Genomic DNA, 26,297 nt, shown 5'->3' on the forward strand with positions numbered 1-26,297 from the left:
AATTGAGCACAACCAACAATACAAGTTGCACAATTAGTACTTTGCTATCGTTTCAAATATATTTCTTGAAGGCTTGGCAATATTTATTCCTGTAATATTATCAATTTATAAATAAAAGAATAAATGAAGATTCACTGCACCTGTTGCCTGAAAAGAATTTTCTTTTCAATGAGAGCTTTGGCCAAAAGCATGCTGAAAACGAAAGAGAAAGTAGATTTAATAATTCAGTGGTGCAATCCACCCTGCAAATGTTGGCCTGGCTTAAGTGCCCCAAAAAACTTGCCTGTGCTGAATGTGAACATTATCGTCGGCAGTCCCATGGGCAAGGAAAAACATTTTAGACGCCAACGGTTCCACATTCTTGGTCACATCACTATCCGCGTATCCCTTGTAGTTGTCGCTCACGTTGGGCTTTCCCATGTACCTCTCGGTGTAGGCAGAATCTAGAAAATTTCAAATAATAAGTATTCATTTCCAGATAATCTATACAAAATGCATTCCTTATGAAATGAGAAAGTGGAAGTGCCTACCATATAACTTCCAATTGGAAACGGGGGCAATTGAAGCTCCGCACTGTTGAAGATCAATAATTTATCCGATTACATTAATAATTGTCATTATCGATATTTTCAAATTAGCTGTCAACATTGGAAGCATTTTTATTTACGTTAGCGTTGAATTATTTTTCAAATGTTATCTTATGAAATTCGTCACCTGGAACAAATCATTGGACTCTTTACTGGTCATGATCATGGCAGTGAGATAAGCCCCATAGCTCCACCCCCAGATGCCAACTCTCTTCTGGTCCACAAAATGTAAGGAGTCTCGCAGATGTCTGCAAAAAATACAGACTCAGATCTATGAAACTAGACAGGTTTTAGATGATCTAGCCATCAGTTAGACCGAGATGATTTTCACAGCATCTTTTGGCAGCCTCATCCTCCACTTTCTCCTACAACGCGTAGATGGAGAAAGCAGAGAAAGTCGTGGGGATGACTGTTTTAAAAATGCCTACGTACATTCCAACAGCCAATGATGTTGTATCTCTGTCTTACTGAATGACTTGCCGTAATTGTATGGCATTCTAGGCCTCGATACACATAAGTAACTTATGATTACCTTATGACTTCAATTTGATCAGTCACTTCGAGCTCTCCCAGTCTACATTGCATTTTGCATTATTATTATATCAGATATATTACATTGTATCAATAATATTGTACTAACCTATAATAAACTTGATGTTGGAAGTCCCAACCTAGAAGTTAAAGGGATAAAAGAAAGTTAGTTTCGACTTGTGAGTCTGCTGTTGTATCGTTTGTAAATGTGCGAATTTAGAATGTTGCACAGTGACCAAGTTATGTTGTACATATAAATAATGATTCAATAATTACCTCGACCACCACTGCCACGACTATCAACTTGTGCCACAATATAGTTCTTTTTACTAGCCAGATAAGTTGCAAAGTCAATATTCCATCGTTCAATGGCTAATTGTGTGCCAGGACCTCCATACCTAAACAATTTTTAAGACCAGTTCAGTAATTTCAGTAAATCATATTGAAAAAAACCTAATTGGTCCAACATTTTGACTTACACGTTCAGCACTAGCGGATATTTCGTTATTTCCTCCTCTCTTAGTCCTGAAAGTGAAAGTAAAAATCAATCATCTAGTCACATAAACTTTAGTACTTTGTATCTGTTCGAGACAGACGTAGGTACATAGCCGAAAAACTTTACCTGGGGGTAATAATAGTTTGACTTGAACAGTATGCCCAGCCATTAAGTGCACCGAAAACACTCCTAAAGATCAACACATTCGAAGATCATGTTAAATTGTTATTATTCAACAACCAGTTATAAATGAGATTTCCTGCATGAAAGTTCTAAAGATATGCAACTCGTTCAATAGTAATAACAAATTTGCTACACTATGTATTAATACAATACTTCATATTTACATACTCTGTTTTGGACCGTGGTACAATACAAAATAAATTATATTCTTAAAACGTACGGCTTTGCGGATAGGCAACAGTATTGCTGCGCTGAATGAGGGCCTCGTTACTTTGAAGGATCTGTTGTGGAAAACGTGAAAGTAATTTAGCGATTGGATGTTAGAAAACACTTCAAGTCCCTGCCTTCAGGCATCAGCCTTAGGTAATCAGAATTCAGAATCGTGCACCGACGCTTACCGAGATAAGGCGCAAGTGGGGTCCGATAATTTTTTCAGTTGAAAGAGTTGTAGAGTTTTCATCCCCAAAAGTGGAATACAACGCGACAAACGGAATTTGAGGTCCTGTGGATGTACACACACATGTAGTTGAGGCACGAAAATGGGAGAAATTTGAATATTGAGTAATTGTTTGTCGCATACCTGAACATTCAAGAACCAAGAAGGTTTTATCCACATTGAATTTCATGTTGGTAACAAATGAACAACTGCGGTTGTTGGTCACGACGGTACTGGTGTCACTCCCACCAACTTTCCCCTTCGGGGGAGGTGTAGGCTTGGGACTTATTCGCCCATCCTGTTGCTGTTTCTGACCTGTCTTTTTTGGAGGTGCTGTGACAAATCAAAAATTAGACGTTAGTTCAACAGATAAGCGATGATTGGTGGATCATAATTAGTCATATATGTAATTTCTATTGTTTGTTCTCACGTGCAAGTTCGTCTTTCCCTTTAATAACTTTTGGCGACTTTGTGGTCCTTCCGTTCCTCGCTGGTGTAGAAATGCTACAAAATTTACAAGACAATGTAAATACATATGCAAACAAACTGATTCCATAGTCTATGGCTTAATTAACCAACCTGTCATTCAGTTCCTGGCACAGGAGGCAGGATGGAACGTGTTCCGTATAAGGCTGTTCCATTTTCACTCTGAACAACCTCCTTTGTCCCGGATGAGTAGAGGGTGTCGCAGTGTAATACCTGTCAATATTAATCAAAAAGGTAGTCAAAACACAAACCAAGCACAATGCACTCATTAAGAAATTTTCATCCCGACTTCAATTTCCAACTTTTCCATTCTCTCAGCCAAATCTAGATCACGCAAGAACAAGCCATAAACCGTTTACTCTTACACAAGCTTATTCTCCTCATCCCAGGCGTTAATCTTAACGACATCGAAATTCCCAAAAGTCACAGGATGACTCCGTTGATTCAAAGTGTCAACGAAGATCTGCAAAAAAGAAGTCGTATGTATGCATGAGCGTTGTTTCAGGGAATAAAGTCGTAAATGACAAGATGCCAATAGGCATAAAGTGTCTTACCAAATGATCAAAGAATCCATTTTCACCATCGCGAATGGGTGCGATAGCGATGAAGTTTTTCGAATTGACATTTTTTGTGAAAATTGGGAGTTGCACTGTCTCCACCCATCCGCGCTTCTCGGCAGTGATTCGATACACCTAAAACCACACATGGAGCGTACTGAGTATTTTAAGTTATCATCGCAAAATACACATATCAAATTCAAGTTGCAATACATGTAGTTTCAAGGCCTACAAAATCAAGTTAAACCTGCAACATACACATTTCTTTTCACTTATGTTTAATTTGTTCACCTCTCATATACAGTCACCAAACTGCATCATTTTCTGTCAGGAATGTGGCTGATGACTAACATTATTAGCCATAAGTTTAGTACACCACACAACGCCAAGCATTATGTACACAGTTTGGAGAAAACCCTGGCATATGTCAGAAACAGAAGCAGCAGCTACAAATTTATGCCTCGTCAAAACCTGTGTGCCTCCTGTTGTTGCCATTTGCAAAAAAATTACTCCCCCAAAGTTTCTTTTACTGCCATGGGACTGATCAAATCGGCATTCTGATAAGGGGCTCTTGGTTTCTGGTTCCATTCGATGTGATCATCGATGTGCACCCCACGAAACCAGAGGAATGGAATAACTGCAGGTTTTATGCATATGTGCGAGACTTTCTATAGTAAGTGCTCCAGTTTATGAGCTCTTCTGCTAGTACTTAAGTTGCTGAGTAAGGGAAACGTGCAATTCGAGAGAGGAATCAAAATGGTGATGATTAGTGTCTACGTTCTCTCATTTTCGTCGTCCTTCGGTCATCCGTCGATATGATTTCCCTGCGGAGTATTCCATCCTAAACCTGTTATGGGTAGTTCTGCGCTCCAATTGCTTGTGTAATACATATTTTGCTTGTTAGCCTGTGGTTACAGCACCGAGTTTGGTCATCCCACCCAGTGTCATATTCATTTGACGTTTGGTCGTAAAATCAGTAAATTAAGTTGAGCTTTTGCGCCACCACTAAAGAAAAATGAGAGGGTCTCCCCTGCCAAATTTGGAAAACTTTCGTAGCATGAGCAAGTACTTTGTTGAACCAATGCCAAAGTTACGCCGAGTGATTTCCCATTTGTACAAGATATGTAATAATAAACGGCACGACGGCAAGTCATCTTGCATGATGACGTCCAAGGGAAATTGGTGAAATTGGAGTACTTCAGGGAGCAAGAAAAGTTAGTTTGTGGTGGATTTTACGACAATGCATGTGGCAACATTGAATAAGTTTTGTTATAAATCCAGATTGGCGTTTAATACCCAGGACTGAACGAGTTTATTTGCACATATGTTACTCGTGTCAACTGTTATTGAAGATTGGAAAAGTCAATCCTGCAAAATACCTCACATTCCTCTTATCGCGACTATCACAGGATTGCTGCCGCCCAAAGTAAGTAGAAAATAGGAGTAGTGGTAAGTATTTGTAGTACGACGACCACCACCACCACCATCACGACCACATCAACCTACTCTCCTCCAACGGAGAACTTAATCTATCGACTGGAAAACTTTCTCCAACGGTTTGCCTGACTTGGGTCTTTAAACAAGCAGAAGAAAAAGAAGAGCCCGTCGATAAATCAACTTTCATCCTCGTCTCTCCTCCCGCAACCCTTTCCTTCTCTCGGGCCAAGTTCAATCAATGTGTTTTTGATATCATAAAAGGGAGCCAGCGAGAGAGAGAGATGAAATAGGACCAAAATGCTACGACCTGACTTTAATGTTATTGGATTGAGTGAGTGAGTATGTAGCTCTACAAAAAAAGGTTAAAACTCAAGACCAGAAATATAAATATTTTTACCTCTTCGCATCTTCCACTCTTTGTTGAGCATATGGATATTAGCGACAAATTGTATGCTCTGGATGTCCAAACTATGATCACGTCTGTGCTGCGAATCCATCCTGCTGCTGTTATGTAATGCTCTCTGCAATATCACAAAAGTTTAAGATATTAAAGTTTGTAGATTTCTGCGTCGTCATCTGGTGATAAATTTCTAACGACCCTTCACACACAAATTTCGTTTTTTTTTTGTCTTTTTCATTTATCTAACATAACTACTTAGGTATCTTCGACTGCGTAAGTTCAATTTGAAAATAACGTTCTTTCAGGCGTGCTTAAATCATTAAGAAATTTCAAATGACAGGAATATATTGTACAACAGAAAGCGTGGAATTTTGGCTCATACAACATCCACGATCAGTCGCCAGTCGACTAGTGAGAAATGAGGGTCATGCACGTACACACCCGCATCACCGAAAATAGAGTTGTAGAAGAGACAATTTAACTGGACTGAATAAAAGAGAGCCCTTCATTTGCCCGAGATGTGGAAGCAAGTCAAGTGAGGTGGGCTCGGAGAAAGTCCACTCGTATTACAAATGAACAAGGCGGAGGAGAGAGACAGGAGAAGAAAAAAGTATCAGTGTTGCGTAAATGGGAAGCTGCATTGCAGAAGATTTCCTCTCCTCGTTTTTATGTCATCTCAATTCGGTGGACCAACATAAAATGGAACACACCGTGAAGGAGAAGCCGACAGCCACACTTTCTCATTCTCATTGTGAGGAGGAAGGAAAATTGAGACAAAGGACAGCGCAGTTCAGATGCTGCAATCCTAATCATGTGCTTCGAAAACATCTAAAATGTTGTAAGAGCAGCAGCATGGCGGTCATAAAATGGTCATAAAATGTGGATTTTCTATTTTAATACTAAACTAAAATAGATATCATTTCTACATTTTCATGCATGTTAATCAAATTAATTGGATTAGCAATCCCCCGTGTTTCCTCCAAAATTAATATATATTCCTTGCGTAAACTTAGTCTAATTATTTCTCAGAGAAAAGCATGAACTAAATAATTCATCATGCATACAAAATGTGTTTTTGTTCTTGGGGAGGACTTGTACTTTCACAACAACAACAACATGAACTTACAATTCTGACATCCCGTCAGGAGGAATGATCTCTCTCGTTCTTGTTGGAAACCGAAGGTCCACAATGCTCGCCTTCACGGTAGGATTATTTGTTCCCGGCTGTAATTCACAAAAAAATATCTCTGGATCAGTCTCCTTGTCATTTCCTTATCCTCTCGTGTGTACCCTGCTGCATGTCACAATGAAATTAAGAAAACAGAGTGCACAACGCAACTGCGTCTGCCACATCTGGTTCTATCTGTCTGAATTGAAGTTTTTCTCATTTCGTCATTTGTGATTGACATTGGGACATTGGAAATTGTAGTGCAATCTCATTTTAAGCAATAGTTCCTTGGGGACAGGCTGCACGTCTCGCTTAAACCTTTTTTAGTAGTCTGGGACATTTCAGACAAAACCATGGAGGACACAGATGAAGCATTTAAAAAGTAAACCTTTGGGTATCGCAGTGACTTGATGCGTGGGTAGAGATAGGGCTCATCCACCGTCCCATATTCCAAAATGTGGTGTTCCCTGAAATAAATAGTAAAAACAATCGTGAAAAAAACTTCTATTTCTCATTGCAGATCAACCAGAGAGAAAATTCCTGGCGTTATCTCATTTCGTGACCACAAATAGAGGTCCACTATCGAAAGTCAAAATACACTCACCCAACCAGCGAGTCATTGAATGTCAAATAAAGTAAACTTTGACCATCCGAGGAAAACCAGAGGGCAGAGTTGCTCCCAAAAATCTCTTCTGTGGAATGCAAAATAATTTCGACATCAATTTCAACTGTTACACAAGCACTGCTATGAAATGACCCTGGAGTGAGTGCAATAAAGCAAAAGAAACCAGTGCGTCATAAAGAACGAGATGATGCAACTCTAAAATGCTCAATTCATGAAATGTCTCTGGTGAAAGTGAAAAATGTGCACATGCGAAACGTGGCTGTTATAGTTTGCTGGCATCTTTGCCATGTGCACACATTACTACCAACCAGACATTTTTTTCTCGTGTTAAATTCGCACGATCTGTCTTGTTGAGAAACTGCAGAGTGGTTTGGCAGATGTGGATGGAAACATCATGCTTCTTTGTGGGCTCTCTCTCTCGCAGCTCTTGGTGACGATGAGATTCTATCAACAAAGCCATGCCTATCCTCAGTTTATGCCAAATCCTGCACGGATTACGAGAATTACTTGAACCAACAACATACATCTGAACGAAAAAATCTCTAGCCGAATGCAACACAGTGTACGTAGACTTATTTGTAATGCTGTTTTGGGCAGATCAGTCAAGTGGAAATGGGTTCCACTGCCACCGGGAGAAATCCATCCATCGATTTTTAAACTAATGAGGCTGACGGAAACTCATTATGGATTTCAGGACAGAAAACCAAGGAACACAAAGAAGTAGTGTGGATCTATTTAGTTCAATGGAGTCAACAGAGCGTCATGATTTGAGGTTGAGCTGTGCTGCTTGTTTCGCACAGTTTGCTTTGCTTTCTCACTTGTACAGTCTTTTTTGCAAGGAGCTGGTAAGCATTTTCTCTGTGTAGTGAATTCCACCACTCGTGCCGCAATTCATCGTCCTAATTCAACTCGAAGAAGCGCAGGTAATCAGGTAGAAGGAGGAAATTTGTGAGGAGAAATGACGAAATGATCTTTATGGTGAAAATAACGTTCCATCGAACATAAAAGGAAAAGAAAGTGATGGCTTCTATTACGTTGATCAGCCCAAGTGAGTTGGGCCTATTTGTTATCGTCAACTCTAATAGGCTAATAGTGCGATGCCGAGTCGTCAATCTGCTGCTGGATCCGTGATCAATTGGATGGTACCACAACCACAGGAAAAGGAAACCCATTTTTCCAAATGCAGCATAATGTTAATACGTAACGACAAGCGTAATACGTTCTGATGGCATATTTACGTAGCTGAAAGCTCGATTCGGTTAGGTTAAGTGATGGTAATTATTAATCCAGCTTAAGCTGCTTGATTGAATATTGAGTCAATTTTATACCTTCATACAACCAGTCTGGTATCCCGTTGAAGATCACGCCAGGCTGTCCGCTGTATGTAATTCTATTGCTTTTCTTGTCTTTTGGATTTGCTTTGTAGTAAATGTCTCTGAAAAATTAGCACAAAAATCAGGGTCATGACACCAGGGAAGCCTCCTCATGCCCACTTACCCGTTGTGAACTAAAACTAATCCGTTTCCAGTAGGAGCCCATTTTACTAATTGGAATGTATATTCTTCAGAGGATGGGGAGTGCTCGATGGAAACTTCTTGTGTTTCCCTGAAACATTGAAATTATTCACAAAGTTGAAAGCAGTGCTATCACAGCTCAAGTAGATAACTTTGAGAAAAGCAGTGACAGGAATCCAGTTGCTCTCTCTCGAGAGGAAACTGGAATGACGGTCAGACATCAGCAAGCGAACCAGAACGGACATGAAATGTCTGGCATACTGTCATAATAACAATCCATGCGACAACTATATCTCTGCTGTACGTCAACTGTTGGTCTTTTCCTCCTCCACATTTACTGTTCATTCCGCATGCAGATCATCACTCAGGACAAGGACAGATCTGAAGTTGACATTTGAACATGCTATTTAAATCTATTAGTTGCTGTTCTGGAAACTGAGCCTGCCATTCTCCGCTACTTATCTTATCCGCTACATCTCATCCCAGAGAGGAATAAATTACGATGAAGGCAAAAAACGAAACCACAAGATGGCATGCATTGCAGATTATGGAGAAAATTATTTTTAAATGTTTTTAGATATTAAACTCTGATTACTCATATTGAAAGCACCCATTTATAATGAATAACGTTGAGTTATATGTGTAAATTATTTTTGTCCAGAATGTAGAGATCGCATACAAGATAAAATGTAAAAATACCCCAAATAGTTAGGAGAGGCGATAAAAGTGAAAGTTAGTTATTTCACTAAGCAGACAGCGTCACATAATTACGTGAATAGAAAAGTAAAACTTACCCCGTAGCGATTTCGAAGAGAGTATATTTAGCTATGAACGAAAACCGGTGAGTCTGGAGAAAAAAATCAAAATAATCGTTTATGCATTTCATAGAGCTCCAAAAACGTGTTTACCTTGAGAATATCATGAGTAAATAGAACGAAACGAAGGGGATCCCGAGAAAGGCTGAATGACACCGCATTGAAACGTCTCTGCAAATAAATACTCTGCCAAATTTAGCCCATGGCTCGAATGGATGGAAATTGGATCCAAATACTTACAAAAGTGAAGTTGCTGACGAGAACGCGAATGCTAAGATTTGCATTTTTTATATCCATTAGAGAAATCCCCCCCGATGCGTCACGATATATCCATTCGTCCCCTGGTAAAAAATATGCAAGGCACAATTTGTATTAAATATTATTTTGCAAAGCCGCAACTTTTCTCCCATTGTTGCCTGCCTAACAGGTAGTGATATACGCAGTTCTCTTTGAATCATCCAAGTACTTTCCCTCTGTGATGACGTCAATTTTTTTAAACCGGAGAAAGTACAAAGTGGAAAGTTTTGACCCTGTTTGACAACTTTGCACAAGTTCTACATACATTATCTAACTAATAATTTCTTCGCCAAACTCCAGAACGAAGACGCGACCACAATCAGCTTTTTAATCAGGTATTTAAATTATCTAACGAGAGAGGATTTATTTAGGATACTTATACAAATTCATAATATTTATAACTAAAATGTTCCCCTAAATAAATAAATACTTGCAAAGTGCACGTAAACCCTAAAGCCAGATAAGTTCAAACAACATTCAAAATAAATATTCTCCAACGTCAGCATCTGTATATTTGCAATATATTCCCCACAATATCGGTTTGTGAACCATTCATGAAACGGTGAAATTCACAGTTTCGTGAATGATTCCTCTTGATGTCGGTTCTTGGCGATGTTTTGAACCGAAGTCAAGGAGGAGTTATTCCTATTATCAGTTCTCGAGAGTATTTTCGATAACCTAATAAACGTTGACTTTACATAGCTCCAAAATTGCAAAGTTGAAAGTTATAACCGAATTAGTCTACGTATATATGTAATATCACATTAGTAAGCTTTCTCTACTAAAATTACTGAAAATTTGCATTAAAAAGTGCTGTCGTAGCTTGCCAAATTGGGATGTCAAAGTTCTTGGAAATGATGATAGCTTAAATTTGCATTCTATTTTGGCATCTGTCCACGATTTCCTAATTTGCAGATGATAACGTCGCGTTGAGCAATTTATATATAAAACGTGATCCAAAAAGATCACAGCTTGGTAACTACTGATAAAGATCAATTGTTTTTACTTTCCAATTTTTTATAATTTTATTCATCATCTGCTACATAGATAGCACTAGCAACAATTGACAAAAATTGTAAGAAACTAATAGTTAGCATATGAATTTGCAAGTTTGTTCCTTGTGCATCGTAGATTTTTTTGTGTGGTCATACAAATTTATTTTCGTGATCTTTCATAAATATTTATGTTTGGGGTGTAAGATGACTCATCTATCCAACTGTCATTATTATTATTGTTATTACGAAGATGAAAAAATTTACAAAAGGCACTTTTTTAATTATTCGTCAGGGTGGCAGAATCGAATCTGTCTCACACCTAAGGTTGAGCCGACTGGACCTGCTCGCAAGGTCCAAGTTTTATCGCATATTTAGGTGCGTGCTCGAAGCAAAAAATAGCAAACAACGCCTCGAAGTTGCAAGTGAAAAGTGTCTCAAGTTACCTATCCAAGATCCGTTGAGGTGATAAGGCTGAAATTCATGACTAAATATGTCCTGAAGCTCTAATCGTCTTCCCTTCACACGCGGGCCCTGCAAAATTCATGATTGGTTACAACGTTACATTCATATTGCCAATAACACATTTTGCACGATCGTTGAACCTACCTCTTCCGGAGGAGTGAGCAGATACACAGAGGTCACGATGAGACTGCCTAAAAATTAAGTGAATGATAACAATTTTGGTCATGCCGGTGCACCAGGTACAAATTTCCAATTTTATGAATCAAACAGCAAAACAATTACTTACATACTGATGCTATCACCAATACGGCAATAATGATTCCCTTCCAATTTCTATCCGGTTGACTGGACACCACCAAATCCTAAATATACAACAACCAATAAATTTTAACAGAATATTTTAAATTGTTAAAAACATAATCATGTACATTAAAGGCACTTGTCGTTTATTGAATATAGAATTCAATGCTTTTAACTACTCTTTTGTGTTAATGACTAAAAGGTCTCATATTTGAAGCCATGTGATTACGAGAAAGTACAGCATTTCCTCGTGCTTCTAAAAACCAGTGATAGTACGTGTCACCTCAAATTTATTAGTATTTGGAGTCAACGAATCGTGCCCGCTGGTCTCCCGATCAATCCCGTCTTAGAATTAGAGGACTAAGGACGTGTACCAAAACTGTGTTCAAGTTTGTGGCTAATCGGTTAAACTTTACTGCCATTATCGAAGGACAGACAGACATGATGATTCCGTAAGGCTTGGTTCGGTCCAAACTGACACATTCTGAGACATGAAGTATTGGTCAGGACAGATGTATATAAACTGTTTAGGACACATTAATATGATGAGCACATCTCTCTCAATCCAAGGCGAGACCATTACGGTCTCGCCTTTTTTGGGAGTCACGAAGGGGAAGGAAATGGGATGTGTAAGGACTGGATGATGGTGGTCACACAAAGTCCATCCGTCCATCCTCCATGTTCCCATGTCATGCAACTGTCCCCTTGCTGTAATGTGTGTGGACTTTCTCTGGACTGCATTATCACGAGTAATTCCAAAGTAAATACTTGTAGTCAACGACTTCCCTGTTGCCTCTGCTGCTGTGGAACTCGTGCATTTTGCCAACAGGGCTTAGAATCCAGCTTCGCTTGTGTACCAGGAATAAATATTGCACGAGGAAACTTAATCCTGTTGAACGAGGGAATAAACTGTGCCGGCTATTGTTTTATTTCCTCTCGTTTCGAAAAAAATCAATGAATCCATTCGGGATTTGCTGGCTCTGGTACTTAATTTAATACCTTCTAAAGACTTCTATCGCTTATTCGCTTACGAAAGGATTTGCTAGGGGACTGGCTGGGACATTTTAAAAGCTTTTTAATCTCTGAAATAAAATTTTCTTTAAAAAACACGAGGAATTCGTATTGTTGTACTTATTTTCCGTTTTTCAGCATTTGGTAGAACTCGTGTAACTGTAATTGCTAATTGACACATTACTTATGTAAAATATCTTTGGATTTCAAAAGTACCTGGTCCGCAGCCAAAGCCATTTGAGCAGCAAGAATGGCCTTCGTGGTTGCAGCATCTCTGGTTGGTCCAGTTTTATCGTTAGACGAAGCTTTTTTGCCAGCCTCTTTACCAGTCATTGTTCATATTTACCACTAATTGACACTTTTACATAAATTTCCATTCAACAACCTACACTTAAAAATATAAATATCTCGCCTTCCCATAATCTCACTAGCAGTGGAGCAAACTGAAAATGCACATTCTCTCACTTTTACAAATCAATGTCGTTTTCAGAGTTTCCAAAAACACCAACAATTCGCACATATTAAAAATCATGATTTAAATAATCACGTCCTGTCGCTGTCAGTGGGGAGCAAGTTTGACAGCTCCAACCGAGGAGAACACGCATTTGTACTTAACCCAGTTCTGTTAAATACCTTTACTGTGTGAACCCACTTCAGAGTAAATGAAAAGAACAGCAATTTTTAATGAGATTACTTCATTTGTAATATATGAAGCAAAATGTAATTCACAAATTAAGTTTACAAGCAGACTTTATAGCCAAGAATGATATGCGATTGATTAATTTCATGTGATAAGGCCGGAATAATAAATAATTATGGTCGTAATTATGTATTTTGCAAGGTTGGGTCTTGTCGATCGATCTTAGGACAACTGGAATTGGGCGAATTGGAATATTAATAATAAAATTCAGAGTTTTCTGGAATGTAGAAAGTCCTTCAAGGAAGGAATACTGCTGATCCGAGATGAAAATCTCAACTGATGGGATGATGAGATGGTAGGGCAAAGTTGGACAGATATGCGTCTGTCTGTGCGGTTCTACCTCTCAGGAAAAATGAAGCAGCACGCTGTATTTACATCCAAGTGGTGCGCTTTCACCGTTGCTTTGACTTGTCTCTGGTGCAAAAAAATTGAAAGAAGATGGGAATGAATCGTGTGATTTATTACGGGCTGAGTGAAGAAATGGAAGAATTGGAGGGATGAACCCTGCTCCTCAAGATTCTCATCTCAAGAATGAACTCGCCTAAGACGGATGGGTCTGCTTTTATATGGAGATTTCCCTTCCCGTACTCTCGAGATGGGAATCACTCACATTATTTCACTCCGCGTGCTCCACACTTTTCACTCTTAACTTTACTTGTGCATAGCAATATATTCACAACACACACACACCACACGTGATGCCACAACAGTATTACTTTCTCCCTTCTGAATCACCACAGCCTCTGCACGTCTCTGGTTGACTACACAACGACGAACGATTAAGTAGCACTGCTCGAGAATGGACAGACGCGAGTCTTGAGAATATTTGTGCCTCAATTCTGTCAAACCTTTGCTCAGTGAAGTAGTCGCAGGCATGATGACCAGAAATAGCAGGGCACCAGAATGGAACGAGACTCCCAATTCTAGGTTCTCGACCGCTGCCAGGATTATAAATGAGTGTGTGCGGCCAAACTGTGATCACCTTTATTCACTGCCCGATTTCCCAGTTTTCCCTCTCACACAGCAACAGCAAGCACTTTCTCCCAACTATTCCTCTCCTGCTCACCATTCTTCTTCTGCGGTTTTTGGTTTTGGGTGACAATCGCATGCATTGCTTTTTAGTGCTGCTACTTTCCCCTCATACTTTTATATATTTGTTGCTACGATAATTGAGATTTCTTGTTAGTTGTGCAAACAGAGAAGGCTGTGCTTCCGTTTGCTGTTCATTGTGGAGCAGTGCCTACCCATGTATTAGCCGTGTGGTTCCATGTATTTTGCCACTTCATACTACTTACAACATTAATTATGTACAAAATTTACAAGAATAAAAAGCAGAACTTTTTATTCCCAACGTGAAAAGTCAAAAGTGTAGAGGAGGATAAATTACAAAAGTTTGGAAAGTTTGCTCTAGGAAGTTACTTTTTGCTAGTTGACAAATTATAGGCTTTCTAATTTCTATGTTCTCTCATTCAATTAATCTTAATGGGATCTGACAATGAGCAGGGTTTTGTTTGCACGAAGGAGTCATCAATTTTTGATCACTTTTATATCAAAATCCTGTGATTTATTAGCATAGGCACATTATTGAACATTTCTTTCACTATGTACACGCAGATGTAAGTAGTTTTATGTCGAAGCAAGTTATTCTCATGAACACTTTGGTTTAACTTTGGATGGAGTTTGGGTGTCTCGGACAAAATATGGAAATCTAGCTCAAGACAATCTAGCTCAGTCAGTAAAACTTGTAAACCAATTAATTCTACGGCATTTTAGGATTAAAAGTATCATCATCTAGAAACAGCGATTTAATTCAGAGCGTGACACTAAATTACTTTTGTCCCATTGTACAAAGGTTACACACCTCGAGAATTTTCATTAAGGTTGCCATCATCAGTGAAAATAACTATTGTTTCACAAAATGTCGCCACCACTAGCTTCCCTTGGAAATCGCCAAGTTCCACTCCACCTCCAGAAATCCAACAAAAATAGGAGAATAAGTTTTACTGCCATTTAACCCGAACGACGGACCATCTGTTTAATGCAAGACGTTAAATTGTCACAAGACCGATTCGAGGCTTCTTTGTTCCGTCTTCAAATGACCTGAGCTAATGGACCATGGTTAATGGATTACAGTGATAGCGAATAATAAACCCTTACAAACGAATATAAAAAAGTAGCGTCAGAACGATCGAAATTTCCTTAAAAATGACATCATATCTGACAATTGTATATTTTTGACCCCTGACCTCGTCCTCATGGTCATGAGGTCAAAAATATTAACGTCCTTGAAATCGGGGTCCAATTTCCTTTAAAATGACACCCCATATGACAATTAAGTATCTTTTTGACCTGTGACCTCATCCACAAGGTCATGAGGTCAAAGATATTAACGTCATTGAAATCGCGGTCAAATTTCCTTTAAAATGACCCATATGACAATTAAGTATCTTTTTGACCTGTGACCTCGTCCACAAGGTCATGAGGTCAAAGATATTAACGTCATTGAAATCGCGGTCAAATTTCCTTTAAAATGACACCCCATATGAAAATTAACGTGAATTTAATATTGGACCACACCCCCTGGCGCAGTGGGGAGTGGTCCGATTGACCCCATTTTCGAACTCGACCGAGAACTAAAAATTAGAAGCACAATGGCGAAAACCGCTTCTAATTATATTTAGGCATTCTAAAGATATCCTGCTTACGGACGGACGGACGGACGGACAGACAGACAGACAGACGGACAAAGTGATCACAATAAGTAGCTGACGCTACTTAATTAAAATTTTAAATGGAGAGCCGTTTCAATTTTAACCTATTTATAAAACGAACAAGAACGGTAAATGAAATTAGCCCAGAAAACTGGCTAAACCGCGCAGTATTTTTTTTATTACAAATGGACAAAGACTGCATTAGAGCATGTACATGCACGACTGAAAACATTTACATGAGAACGATTTGAAGAGAGCCGGGAGAAAACTAACATGAAAGTTTTGCAAAAAAGGAAGAGTGTTTTTTTTCTGGTGATGGAGAAGAAGAAAAAAAATAAAGTGGACGAAGAGCAGGATGGAATTTCATTCAAAGGAGCAATTTTTCCAGCAAGTCGACTGTTTTAGAAGAGTAGGCAGCAGGAGGAAAACCATTTGGAGAATGAATTTTCAATGCAAGGAGTGAGTTTTGGTTGGTAAGTTGACGACTTGCACACCAGATGCTTTCTCCCTGCACAGACCTCTCCATCCCCACTTTCTCCCAGTTGACGGCTCTGTCTGACTTTCTCCCGAGAAGCGCTCGGCTCTCGTTGGTCGCACGTACACTGGAGCAACACGAGCAGTAAAATAATGGCTCATTCTTATACCGGCAGAAAACACGATTGCTGAATTGCGAATAGTGAGATACAAGACATTGTTAACGCTTTCTAATAAAACCGTATACACACTCGTGTAACTTTTCATATCTTCCAAATTGTGCACACTTTTCGAGAGTAAGTAAGAAATCCTCAGCCAGGATTCTGTTCGTCTTACTTACTACCTTCGATCCGATCCTACCTAACTACTTTCTCCGGCGTATCATATTTCTCTAAATTGGGGATGCGAAATGCAATATGGCGTTGGCTAGCTTCCTTCTCGTTCTCCCCTCAGATGGCAAATTAATGGTGCTGCAAAGTCGAGTTATACGGACTCTGTGATACCAAATTTTACCAAAAGTCACTTATGTGCACGATAAATAAGGTGGTAAAATTTGGTATCGAGCCGCTTTTACTGGTATATATGGCTTTCCTCTCCAATATTTCACATGCATATATTCTACTAGGAGCTAGACATGATGATCGTCAAGTTATAGACTATTGTTGCCCGATGATTACTATTGAATACTCATGCTGCGCGCATTTAAACTATATGAACCTCGGGCAAAAAGTATTTACAATCTTTCACATCTTTATACCATAAGGTTCGTTTGTATCTTATCTGATGCTTGCCTATCATAACTTCAGCCCTCATCCGGTAACAATCGGACGATTCTTCATATTACATGACCTCATATTCTGCGTTTCAAAGCTGCCAATGAATATTTGGCACTAACAGCTGTCACAGAAGCAGAAGCACCACTTTGCGAAATTTACGAGCCAGGCCTACAAAATCATGGCGCATTTCTGTACTTTCGTAGCAGCCTGTACCGAAAATGTAGCTCAACAACAGAGCAATGCAATCCAGGCTTTTATAATCTGCTCTGAAATCTAGATTTATTTCATGCACGAAGATCACCGGAGGGATTTATGACGCTCTTGGCCTGCTAACCGAACCAAATGATGTATCCCTGAACAAAGAATGCATGTTTTCTTCTCATATTGTACCAAAATATTGATTGGGCGGATGTGCAGGGGAGGAGGAGGAGGAGGGAAAGCTGCCCTATGCACGACGGCCCAGCAGGTTATGCAAGAGAGAGATAGTCGACAAGGTGAAGCTTTCTTCCTCCATTTCATTAGCTGAACAATAGCATTCGCAATAGCATTATGACACGGGACAGGTTGTTTTACGTAACATGGAGAGAGAAAGAGACACCACGTGGAGCCAATAAAAAATCTGTTTATGTGGTGCTAGATTCAGTTAACGTGTATGAAATAATGTGCAAAAATGACCCGTGAATTCCGGCTCAGGAAGAATAAGCACGTTCGAAAAGCACCATGCACCATGGAGAAAAATGGATTGTACACGGAGCGGTGGGGACAACAAAGCGCGAGGAGAGCACAATACAGCCTTCCATAAATATGTTTAATGATATAGATTAAGGGCGAAAGTGGTTTCCTTCTGCACACTCAGCAACCACGATTACCTTGGAGGACTGGAATAAATTCTAATAGATTTGGAGTGCTTGGGCTGCTACAAGATGTGGGGACAGGACAGGTATCTGTGGTTTCCCCATTATTGCATTGTTGTGTTGAGCTGAAATGCTGCATTCCCTTCGGTGATATATTTATACATACCTCGCAAACACTACACTCGGGTTTTCCATTTTATCCTTCAAAATTCCCTTCAAAGCTTTCTCCTCGGTTCAAAGGGCAAGGATTATAATTTAAAGACGGTCACCACCACTACCATACCGTCATTATTCGTCAATAACAGTTACGGTACACTTGGTTCAAGAATCGATGCACTCGCTCAATACAAATGGGTCGAGGATGAATAGAAGAGGATCATCGCTTTGATATTAAATCTCCATTTCCAAAGTGTATCCAAACTACAACCTCCCAGCAGTTGCAGACTCTCTGTTACAATTTAAAGCACATCACAGCCAACTCTGCGTGGCACATTGGATAAATTAATTGCGGCATTTGTCTGTCTCCGTGGATAGGGGATAGCCAACTTCCGCTGCCCGTGTCACAAACAACTCAACGAGTGGAACAATTTGCAATGAAATTATATTGTTAGATTGTTTCGTGGGCTGGCACTGGAGATGAGAATGAAAGGAATTAACGGCTCCAAAATAATTGCATCAGCATTGCCGACCATGTAAAATGTGTCTGCGAAATGTGGGCCTGTCTGCGCCTCAACTCGTAACAAATGTATCACATATAAGTAAAAATATGACTATGCTAACCTTACAAATAGTAAACAGTGAGTTGAAAATGCGTTTATTAACGAGAGACCAACATGTAACAGAAGAGGCTGCTTTTCGCTTCAAGCACTCTGAGAACATGGCCAAAATGAGTCCACAACTGCCTCTGAGGGACAACATTGTTATCAAAAATGATGACAAATTCTTTAGCATTTCACAAAACCATAGAACATTGGACTTTTAAATTTCTGGGAAGACAATAAAAACATAACTTTCACTTTGTGTCGCAAATAAACACCCTTCTTGTCACAAAGAGTAGTGCATACGTAAACCCACAACATGGCGCATCAAAGAAAAAAAGTGGACGAGATTTACTAAAGAATATTCTGAATTCATTCTGCAAAGCCGTGATTATAATGAGGTTCTGCAAAGAATCCTTTTGTTTATTCGAAAAATCAACACAATTGCGAAGCCAGGACAATGGAGGTGTCTGCAGGAACAAGAATTTATAGGATTCATTCCATCACAGCTGCATACGATACATATTTCGCGATACATTTGCGAAAAACGTTCGAATAGAATAAAGTCAAAGTTGAAAAACTCATTCGTGAATGGTGGCAAAAATGTGATTTATGTTTTTCTTTATAAAATAAAGTGTCAGTGAGTGTGCTTCTCATGAAAGACGATTGGAGGCTTTGTCATGACTTTTAGGGTTGATGTTGGCTACAAAAAACTGAATAATTCAGATAGCACTTATGGTATTGAAAATTAATTCCAGAAAAACACTTTCCTATATCGATGTGTATTTTTTTTAATTTTTAGAGTAATTGCTATACCGCAATAATCAGGAGCACGGGTCATGCATTCAATCATTTTTGTAATTGACTGGAAAGTGACAGCAATAATTTATCATATCACTTAATGCATTTGCATTTGAGGTATGCAAACATACGTGTATGCATGTAGGTTACCCAATTTTTTAGTCACACCACATCAGTCAATCCTAAATAGCTTCTGGGTTCCCTCGCACGTGTTGGCCGAATGTGCAATATTTTTTTAGGGAACCAAGGCTGACGTGAATCTCATGATTGAGTGGATACACGTATTTGTCGAATTCCATAAAAAAGCAATTTGTTAGTTGACCTGTGTACCTGTCACATTGAAATGTAAGTGCTATCCATATATTTATGGATTTTTAGACTTTCTACTTAGAAAGTTTCACTACTTGCCAATAACAGATTTTGATGCCCGTTATGTTGTAGTATTTCTTGAGTGCATTAAAACCCCGGAGTGTTTTGATTTCAAGACCACACCTGCGCCCACCACACCCACTCAATTGTACCTAAAAACGAAAATGACCATCTTCACTAACACGCTCGCCAAAAATCCAATTTGTATCAGATTTTGAGAATTCATTGTTTTATGATGTCCAACACCAAACTCATGTATTTTTTGTATTTTTTAGTATTTTCGAAAATTTCTAAATTTCCAGAAAATTGACTTCGATATGTATTAGTTATTACAAACAAGCTATCTGGGACTAAAATTGTTCAAGAATTTTTGAAATCCGAGCATAATTGAATTTACGGCGAAGGTTTAAATGAGTAAAAACAGGGGTTTCTTTCGTGTTGGGTGGGTGTGGTGGCCATGGGACTAAAAGACTCGGAGGTTTTAGTATACACATTGGGTACTACATATCCAAAGAGCATCAAATTCGGTGATTGGCAAGTAGCGAATCTCCTTAACTGACGTAACGTCTCAAGTACCAGGTACATATTCTTATGGCAATAAGGAGAAACTCGTCGTGAGTACTATAAAAAAACATTCTCAATCTTAGGATTAGCTCATGAACTTATAGCCAGGCAGAATATTTCATAAGGATGTTTCTGAAAAAGTCCCGATTGGCCTGATTCACAGCTTGTTTTCGCTTGTGACTGCCGCAGGAAAATGCAGTTATTATTTCCTGCCATCCATTTTCCTCCAGTTTTATCATCAAGTCGTAGTAAGCCAACGGAAATCAGTCAAAGCCAATACTGGTTAGAAGCACGTGCTTGGCAATCATCTCCAGCAAAGAAGCTTTCACCCAGCTTTACTTAAAACCAATTTTCCGCAACCCATAAACAGCATTTTCACCGTAGCTTACCAGACGATAAGCAACCAATAGGTTATACATACCTCGCATCAACTTTGTCTGCGAGCCACCTCAGAAACTTTGCTCATCATCTAACCAACCGTTCCGAGAAAACTGTACCTTTTGCGTCACGTATAGACAACACAATAGCTCAAACGGATCCCACTAAAGCCAGCAATTTCTTAAAGCATGTATTTGAATGCTTCTCAACCGAGTAATATCACGAAATTGCTCCTCAATAAGATTTAGATTAGGCTCAGTCGGATTCTACCGTTTCCTGCTACCTTCAATGGAACAAAGTCTGTACACCGTTGGCTGGTCGGGGTTTAGCTGGAGGAGAGTTTGCAGAAAAACAATCTTGCGAGTGAATTCCAAGGAGATCTGCTTATGCCGAAGCTGTGGTTGAACTTTCTCTTCATACATGGATCCACATGCCAGCCAGAAAGTGACTCTGAGTTTGAGGAGAAAGTCAGGAAAAGTTGGTCGTCGCTTTTCTCGAAGGAGACGGACACCAACTCATCTATGATTCACAACTCGATCTCAACTTGTTGTTGCTTTTCACTTGCTGTAGCCTACGTAGTTTGGTACGTTTCCACCTTTCACTTGATCTTATTAGATCGAAAGGTGGGTTTAAATGCCAAAGTGCAAAATGGACATCTGCTTGGTGGGGACCACTTTGAATCAGGATACCAAATACTGAACTAAATACAACGTATTGAATTCTGGCGTCGGAATTTATGTTATGTTGTGGCATCAAAATAAACTGCAAAACTTTGAAAACTTGTGTACTTTCGTTCTTTTACTTCCTCACATTGCTACCTGTTGTTGTATAAATATTCCTGAATGCCCGCGCGATCTCTAAGCATTTCGGTACTCAAAATTTCCAAGCTAAATGCGCAAAGTTTACCAGCAGCAATATACACAGGGAAAAAAGAGAGAGAAAAGCACTGTTGTGTTCTAAATGAGAAGGTGTACACAGCTCAGGAAGGAAAGCCAACGGATCCTCGCTACACAGTGCATCAAAATTAAGCTGTAAAACTTTCGCTTAATTAAAGCTGAAGGATGCTGCGAATAATGCTTGGCTGATTAGGCTTTATTTCGTCGTTACAGGGTGCAGTTCCAGAACAGATAGGAAGTCAAAGGAGGTGATGTAGTTCAAAAGTTCATGCTGCTGTGTAGCTTGTGGTGAATAGCAAACTCTGGATGGCAAAGAATAATCCAAGCCAATGAATAGAATTCGCAAGAATTGAGCTATGCACGGAATATGGTTACCTCATACATACTTTTGCTTGAGCCTAATTCGCTAATTAGATTTTCAGTGGCTAGCATAAACGAGAGTAGAAACCAACTTGGAGCAGGATACATATTGCAAAGTAAAGCGCACTTTCAAGGCGCACTAAATAAACGTCTTACCATTAATAAATTTAATTAAAGGACAAAGTCTAACCTGAGCAACAGCACCCTTTTGCGGTGTTCAAATGCGAAAGACCTCGCAGTTGCATAAGCATTTGCCTCGACAATTGTGACCTTGCGCAAAAAGCACATACTCCTTAATTTCAAGCACGACACTAAAACACTGAACAGAGCCTCAATTTAAATCGTTGCAATTTATCCGGAACAACAATCGCGAATGCATACGTTGCATTATTAAACTTTTGCTTCTGACTGCGTGCAGTGAATTTGAACAGAAAATTTCACTCACCTCCGCTCTTTCCATTCCATCCATCTCGAAATCTGGCTCATACTCGTAAATCAGCGTGAGTGAGTGCATACAAAGCCAAGAAATGACAAATGAAAGCCAAATCTAAAGATAAGTTCTGCTGGCAACTCACGCAAGTCTAACGGTCATAAAAGCACCCATCCATCCGCCATCCGCGAAGGAAGGGTGGGTCAGACCAGCAGCACCGCACACACGGCATCCACAATCCATTCGACAGTGTCTTGAATCGATGAAGACAGTGTACACTTGGAGAATCATAAGCGTGGAGGAGAAAGCAACAGCAGCAGCAACTCACTCGACTCCCATGGACGTTTTCCGCCCTGGTTTTGTACAGAGACCTGGCTCAAGAATTTGGTCCGCACACTGTGTTCATGAATAGCGTCGTCGTGAATGAGGTGATCGTGGAAATCGGTCGATACGCTCCCATTCTCAATTTCAAAACCATCACTTACTAAAAAAATACGTATAGTTAGTTTTGCCTCCGTATGTAATTTTCAATTTTGCTCAAACTGCTAAATATGCAAAATTCTACCTACCTATCTTCCAAACTCTACCTGTACACGTACAGCTTTTATCTTACAGCACAAGCTGAATCGTTGTTCAGAATAATTTAAGCGTATTGTTAAAAACATTCCGAGCAAAATGTTTGGGAGATTGGCTTCTCTTTGAAGTTGATTTGCCTCTGACGTAATCGGATTTGGCGAGACGAGAATTATTTGGAGTTCTCTTTACCAATAATGAAGGCGAAATTGGCGTCCTCACCTCGTATATAACAGCGCACAAATAAAGGCACAAAATAAATACCTTCAAACAAGAAGTATGTTCAGAGATAAGTTAGTATGCACATTTTTTCTGAAAATATATTTTTCCTAATAATCCGAAATAAGAATAACGGTATTTCTATCCTCCAACGTTCTCTTAATTGACTCTCAGAGTCGGAAATCACTTATATCAATACACCATATTTTCATATTCGTATTTCTTCTTTGCTGCATGTTCAACCAAGGCGTGGCAGCAGATGATAAACAGATTCATACCATTCTTGGCATTTATGTAAGATTCTCCGCTATCTCGTCAGTCGCAACCAACCAGAGATGACTTATCTTGTCACTCCTTAGATACCTGTGCCTTTGTGTCCAAAAGGTGATCTTTTGACTCTGTGGAGAAAGTAAAGTAATGGATGGTTGGCTATGCTCGCAGACGTGGTGGCGAAACAATGCTCACTTGTACCGCGTGCCTCGAGCTTCCTAAATTAATGTAGTAGTTGATGCCATTATTCTTTGACTCCAGACAGGCAGCAAGGAAGGAAACCCTTGTATTTCCTCTCCGCAGACAATGCACACCTCGTAGGCCGGGTAATGGAGAGAGAGATAAAAACGAGAAAAGTTTACAAGGCAGAGAATGGGTTTGATCGAGTAATATTTTTCACACGGTTTCATTCAACAGTCAAGTTCCCGAGATTTCGATCTACTACAATTCCCACTTGGTGTGGAGTGGAGCTATGGCTTGTCATGTTTCCAATATCTGATATCTTGCTCATCGATCAAACGAATGAAAGGGCTCTGGTGATGGAAATGAGAAATTTCTTTACTCCTGATTTCTCGATACCCCAACATTATAACTCAAGTATAAAACCACATTCAATATTTATGTAATTGGCACATCACACAGATTTTTGGCAATTCATCCGCCACCCACACGGCAAATACTTGCAATAAGAGCTTAAAGCATCAAAATGGTAAAATATGCAAACTATCCGATCCACCGATTGTCCCTAACTCAGCCCCAGAGACTGGGCAGCCGTGGTGAAACATTATCGCAAACCCAAACTTGACGACCTTGCCCAAAGAATGTAAACGTCCAAATGATGAATGAGTGCTTTTAAGCCTTCTCCAAGAGCTTTGTTTTAGCTACTGCTCCACATCCATGTGTGCATACATACATATTCGCTGCATGTTTGGCTATAGTGCAGATAGTGTTTTTGGATAGCGGAGAAAGGAAATATAGCTCTAAACGACTCGACTTAAATGGCTCAGTTGAAAACAATCCCAACGATCGTTCCTCCTCCACAAACTAAATTCCAGCCACCAGACACACAGAGACAGTCTCCTCTTTCGGGTGATAGCGACAGGATTGATGCACCATCAGACGGAGGGAGAACGGAAGGAGAGAAAGGAACCTGGCTGGGATTTGGCTTGATTGTGCACATTAGTTGGATTGGAAGGATGGGACTTTTGTCTCGCATCAATCAGTAAATTACAATCAAATGCACTGTCATTTTAAAATGAATCGCTTCATTATTTCGAATTCTGCCTTTGTCTGAGCAATTCTCACTGGAAATACGTGTCTCTCGTCCCCTGGAGAGTGTACACGAAGGAGTGTGTGGATGTCAAATGAAGCAGGAGCGGAGCGAGCAGCCGCAGCCAGGACAAAGTGAAAGTTGGATTAATGAGAGAGAATCCTCCTCGCAGGCTGACGGCATGGGCGAGAGTGGCGCACACTTGAGTGAGCAGTCGAGAAAAAGGAGGACATAAAATAATACATTCTTCGCCTTTCTCCACATTCTCACGCAGTAATGAGCTGGCCTCAGCAAATTTCTGCTCTTTGAATCCAACTCAATGCCATTCGACACTTACCTCTCCAAACCTGGAGAAGAATCGCAGGGGCTCAATAAATATTTTTCTTATTCATTCTCAACACAGGCGTTTGCATATTTTTTGGAATCCGTTTCGTAATATTTATTCTGTACAATGTTTATGAAAATGATTCAAATAAGAAATATTTAACATGTTGTTTAATAACCAATTCCAGATACAAATAGAATCTCGGATGAAATTATGAATAATCTCACATGCATTTTTTCGACCCCCACAGTTGATTTTCTTTTGAATGCTCTGAAAAGTTTGACCTTTTTATCGCCCACAGCTAGTGATCCTTGTTCCACAAGACTGCATACATTTCTTTCAGTATCTGCACAACCTGAATTGTGGAACATTTCGCGATGCAAACTCCAGTTTGAAGGTCACAAGTACGCCCCGCATCACACTTCAGATATGTAATTTGAGCCAACACATTCTTTTCAAACTACAAAATTCGGTCGCGAAGCAATCTTCATTGGAGTGAAATCTCCTCTTGCATTCTATTGAGGACATTACTGAACCATTAGTTTCCGGGAAGTCAGACTGGCGAATGGCGAATTTCATGAAATTCATTGCAAACATACCGAGCATCACCCGGAGAAGGATCAACAACTTGACAAATTGAATTTAGGTCAGGACAATTCTGGTCCGATTTGCATTCGCTTGAGCCACCAATATTCACAGCTATGTGGAAATAAATGCGAATCTTTGCGCTTGTCATTCCTTTTTTGAGCTGAAAGAATGAAGAAAGGAAAACCAACCAACACTACAAACCCTTGAAATCTGAACCAAATTGGGTGTTATGCAAAATTTTAATACACATCGACACCTACAGAACAGGGCAGTTAAGTTGTTGAAATATCCAAACTCTGTACAAGTTTGTCCTTCAGGCATAAATGCGGTGAAATTAATCTATCTCGAATGACCTTTAATTCTCTAGCTTTACAATTTTGTCCACGTTTGTCCAATTTTGCATGGTACTTCAGCTCAACGTAGTATTGCGACGGCGTACACTTTTGCAGTTGTGTAACAGACATATACATATATAACTAATGGGTATTTTTGTTGACTTAGTCGTGATTACGGATTATGTGCCTTATCTCGTCATTCTTGTTTGTCCAAACTAATGTACTCGAGAAATTGTTAATATCTCTTCTTGTGTGAGTCATGCACATTAACGGGTTTGTAGGCTCCTTCAAATTACATTACGGGTTCAGTCCACTCCTGAAGGTGATAAAATTAAACGACCGTCTT

General features: G+C 39.6%; 1 protein-coding gene across 4 annotated transcripts in view; it reads right to left on the reverse strand.

Annotated features, from left to right (window-relative positions):
• The window catches only part of LOC110847944 (probable dipeptidyl-aminopeptidase B), a 32,210-nt gene that overhangs the window by 1,155 nt on the left and 4,758 nt on the right, over positions 1 to 26,297 (reverse strand). For 2 of the 4 annotated variants that reach the window (XR_004833950.1, XM_035847627.1), the window contains exons 1-29: positions 12,517 to 13,581; positions 11,276 to 11,351; positions 11,134 to 11,180; positions 10,971 to 11,058; positions 9,476 to 9,576; positions 9,329 to 9,406; positions 9,215 to 9,267; positions 8,404 to 8,511; positions 8,235 to 8,341; positions 6,886 to 6,973; positions 6,670 to 6,748; positions 6,240 to 6,337; positions 5,111 to 5,234; positions 3,274 to 3,411; positions 3,085 to 3,182; positions 2,813 to 2,932; positions 2,664 to 2,737; positions 2,378 to 2,566; positions 2,196 to 2,299; positions 2,018 to 2,078; positions 1,741 to 1,803; positions 1,598 to 1,643; positions 1,395 to 1,516; positions 1,228 to 1,258; positions 1,120 to 1,161; positions 715 to 835; positions 531 to 573; positions 284 to 443; positions 141 to 192 (exon numbers count right to left, since the gene is read on the reverse strand). Coding sequence is in view for 1 of the 4 variants with exons in the window: in XM_035847627.1 (XP_035703520.1) it covers positions 141 to 192; positions 284 to 443; positions 531 to 573; positions 715 to 835; positions 1,120 to 1,161; positions 1,228 to 1,258; positions 1,395 to 1,516; positions 1,598 to 1,643; positions 1,741 to 1,803; positions 2,018 to 2,078; positions 2,196 to 2,299; positions 2,378 to 2,566; positions 2,664 to 2,737; positions 2,813 to 2,932; positions 3,085 to 3,182; positions 3,274 to 3,411; positions 5,111 to 5,234; positions 6,240 to 6,337; positions 6,670 to 6,748; positions 6,886 to 6,973; positions 8,235 to 8,341; positions 8,404 to 8,511; positions 9,215 to 9,267; positions 9,329 to 9,406; positions 9,476 to 9,576; positions 10,971 to 11,058; positions 11,134 to 11,180; positions 11,276 to 11,351; positions 12,517 to 12,633 (2,628 nt within the window). In the remaining 3 variants the exon portion in view is untranslated. Of the gene's footprint in view, positions 1 to 140; positions 193 to 283; positions 444 to 530; positions 574 to 714; positions 836 to 1,119; positions 1,162 to 1,227; positions 1,259 to 1,394; positions 1,517 to 1,597; positions 1,644 to 1,740; positions 1,804 to 2,017; positions 2,079 to 2,195; positions 2,300 to 2,377; positions 2,567 to 2,663; positions 2,738 to 2,812; positions 2,933 to 3,084; positions 3,183 to 3,273; positions 3,412 to 5,110; positions 5,235 to 6,239; positions 6,338 to 6,669; positions 6,749 to 6,885; positions 6,974 to 8,234; positions 8,342 to 8,403; positions 8,512 to 9,214; positions 9,268 to 9,328; positions 9,407 to 9,475; positions 9,577 to 10,970; positions 11,059 to 11,133; positions 11,181 to 11,275; positions 11,352 to 12,516; positions 13,582 to 26,297 lie in introns of those variants that run through there. The other 2 variants (XR_004833952.1, XR_004833953.1) reach the window with 1 other exon arrangement.

This window comes from Folsomia candida, unplaced genomic scaffold, assembly GCF_002217175.1.
Source record: "Folsomia candida strain VU population unplaced genomic scaffold, ASM221717v1 Fcan01_Sc001, whole genome shotgun sequence".
Lineage (NCBI taxonomy): Eukaryota > Metazoa > Arthropoda > Collembola > Entomobryomorpha > Isotomidae > Folsomia > Folsomia candida.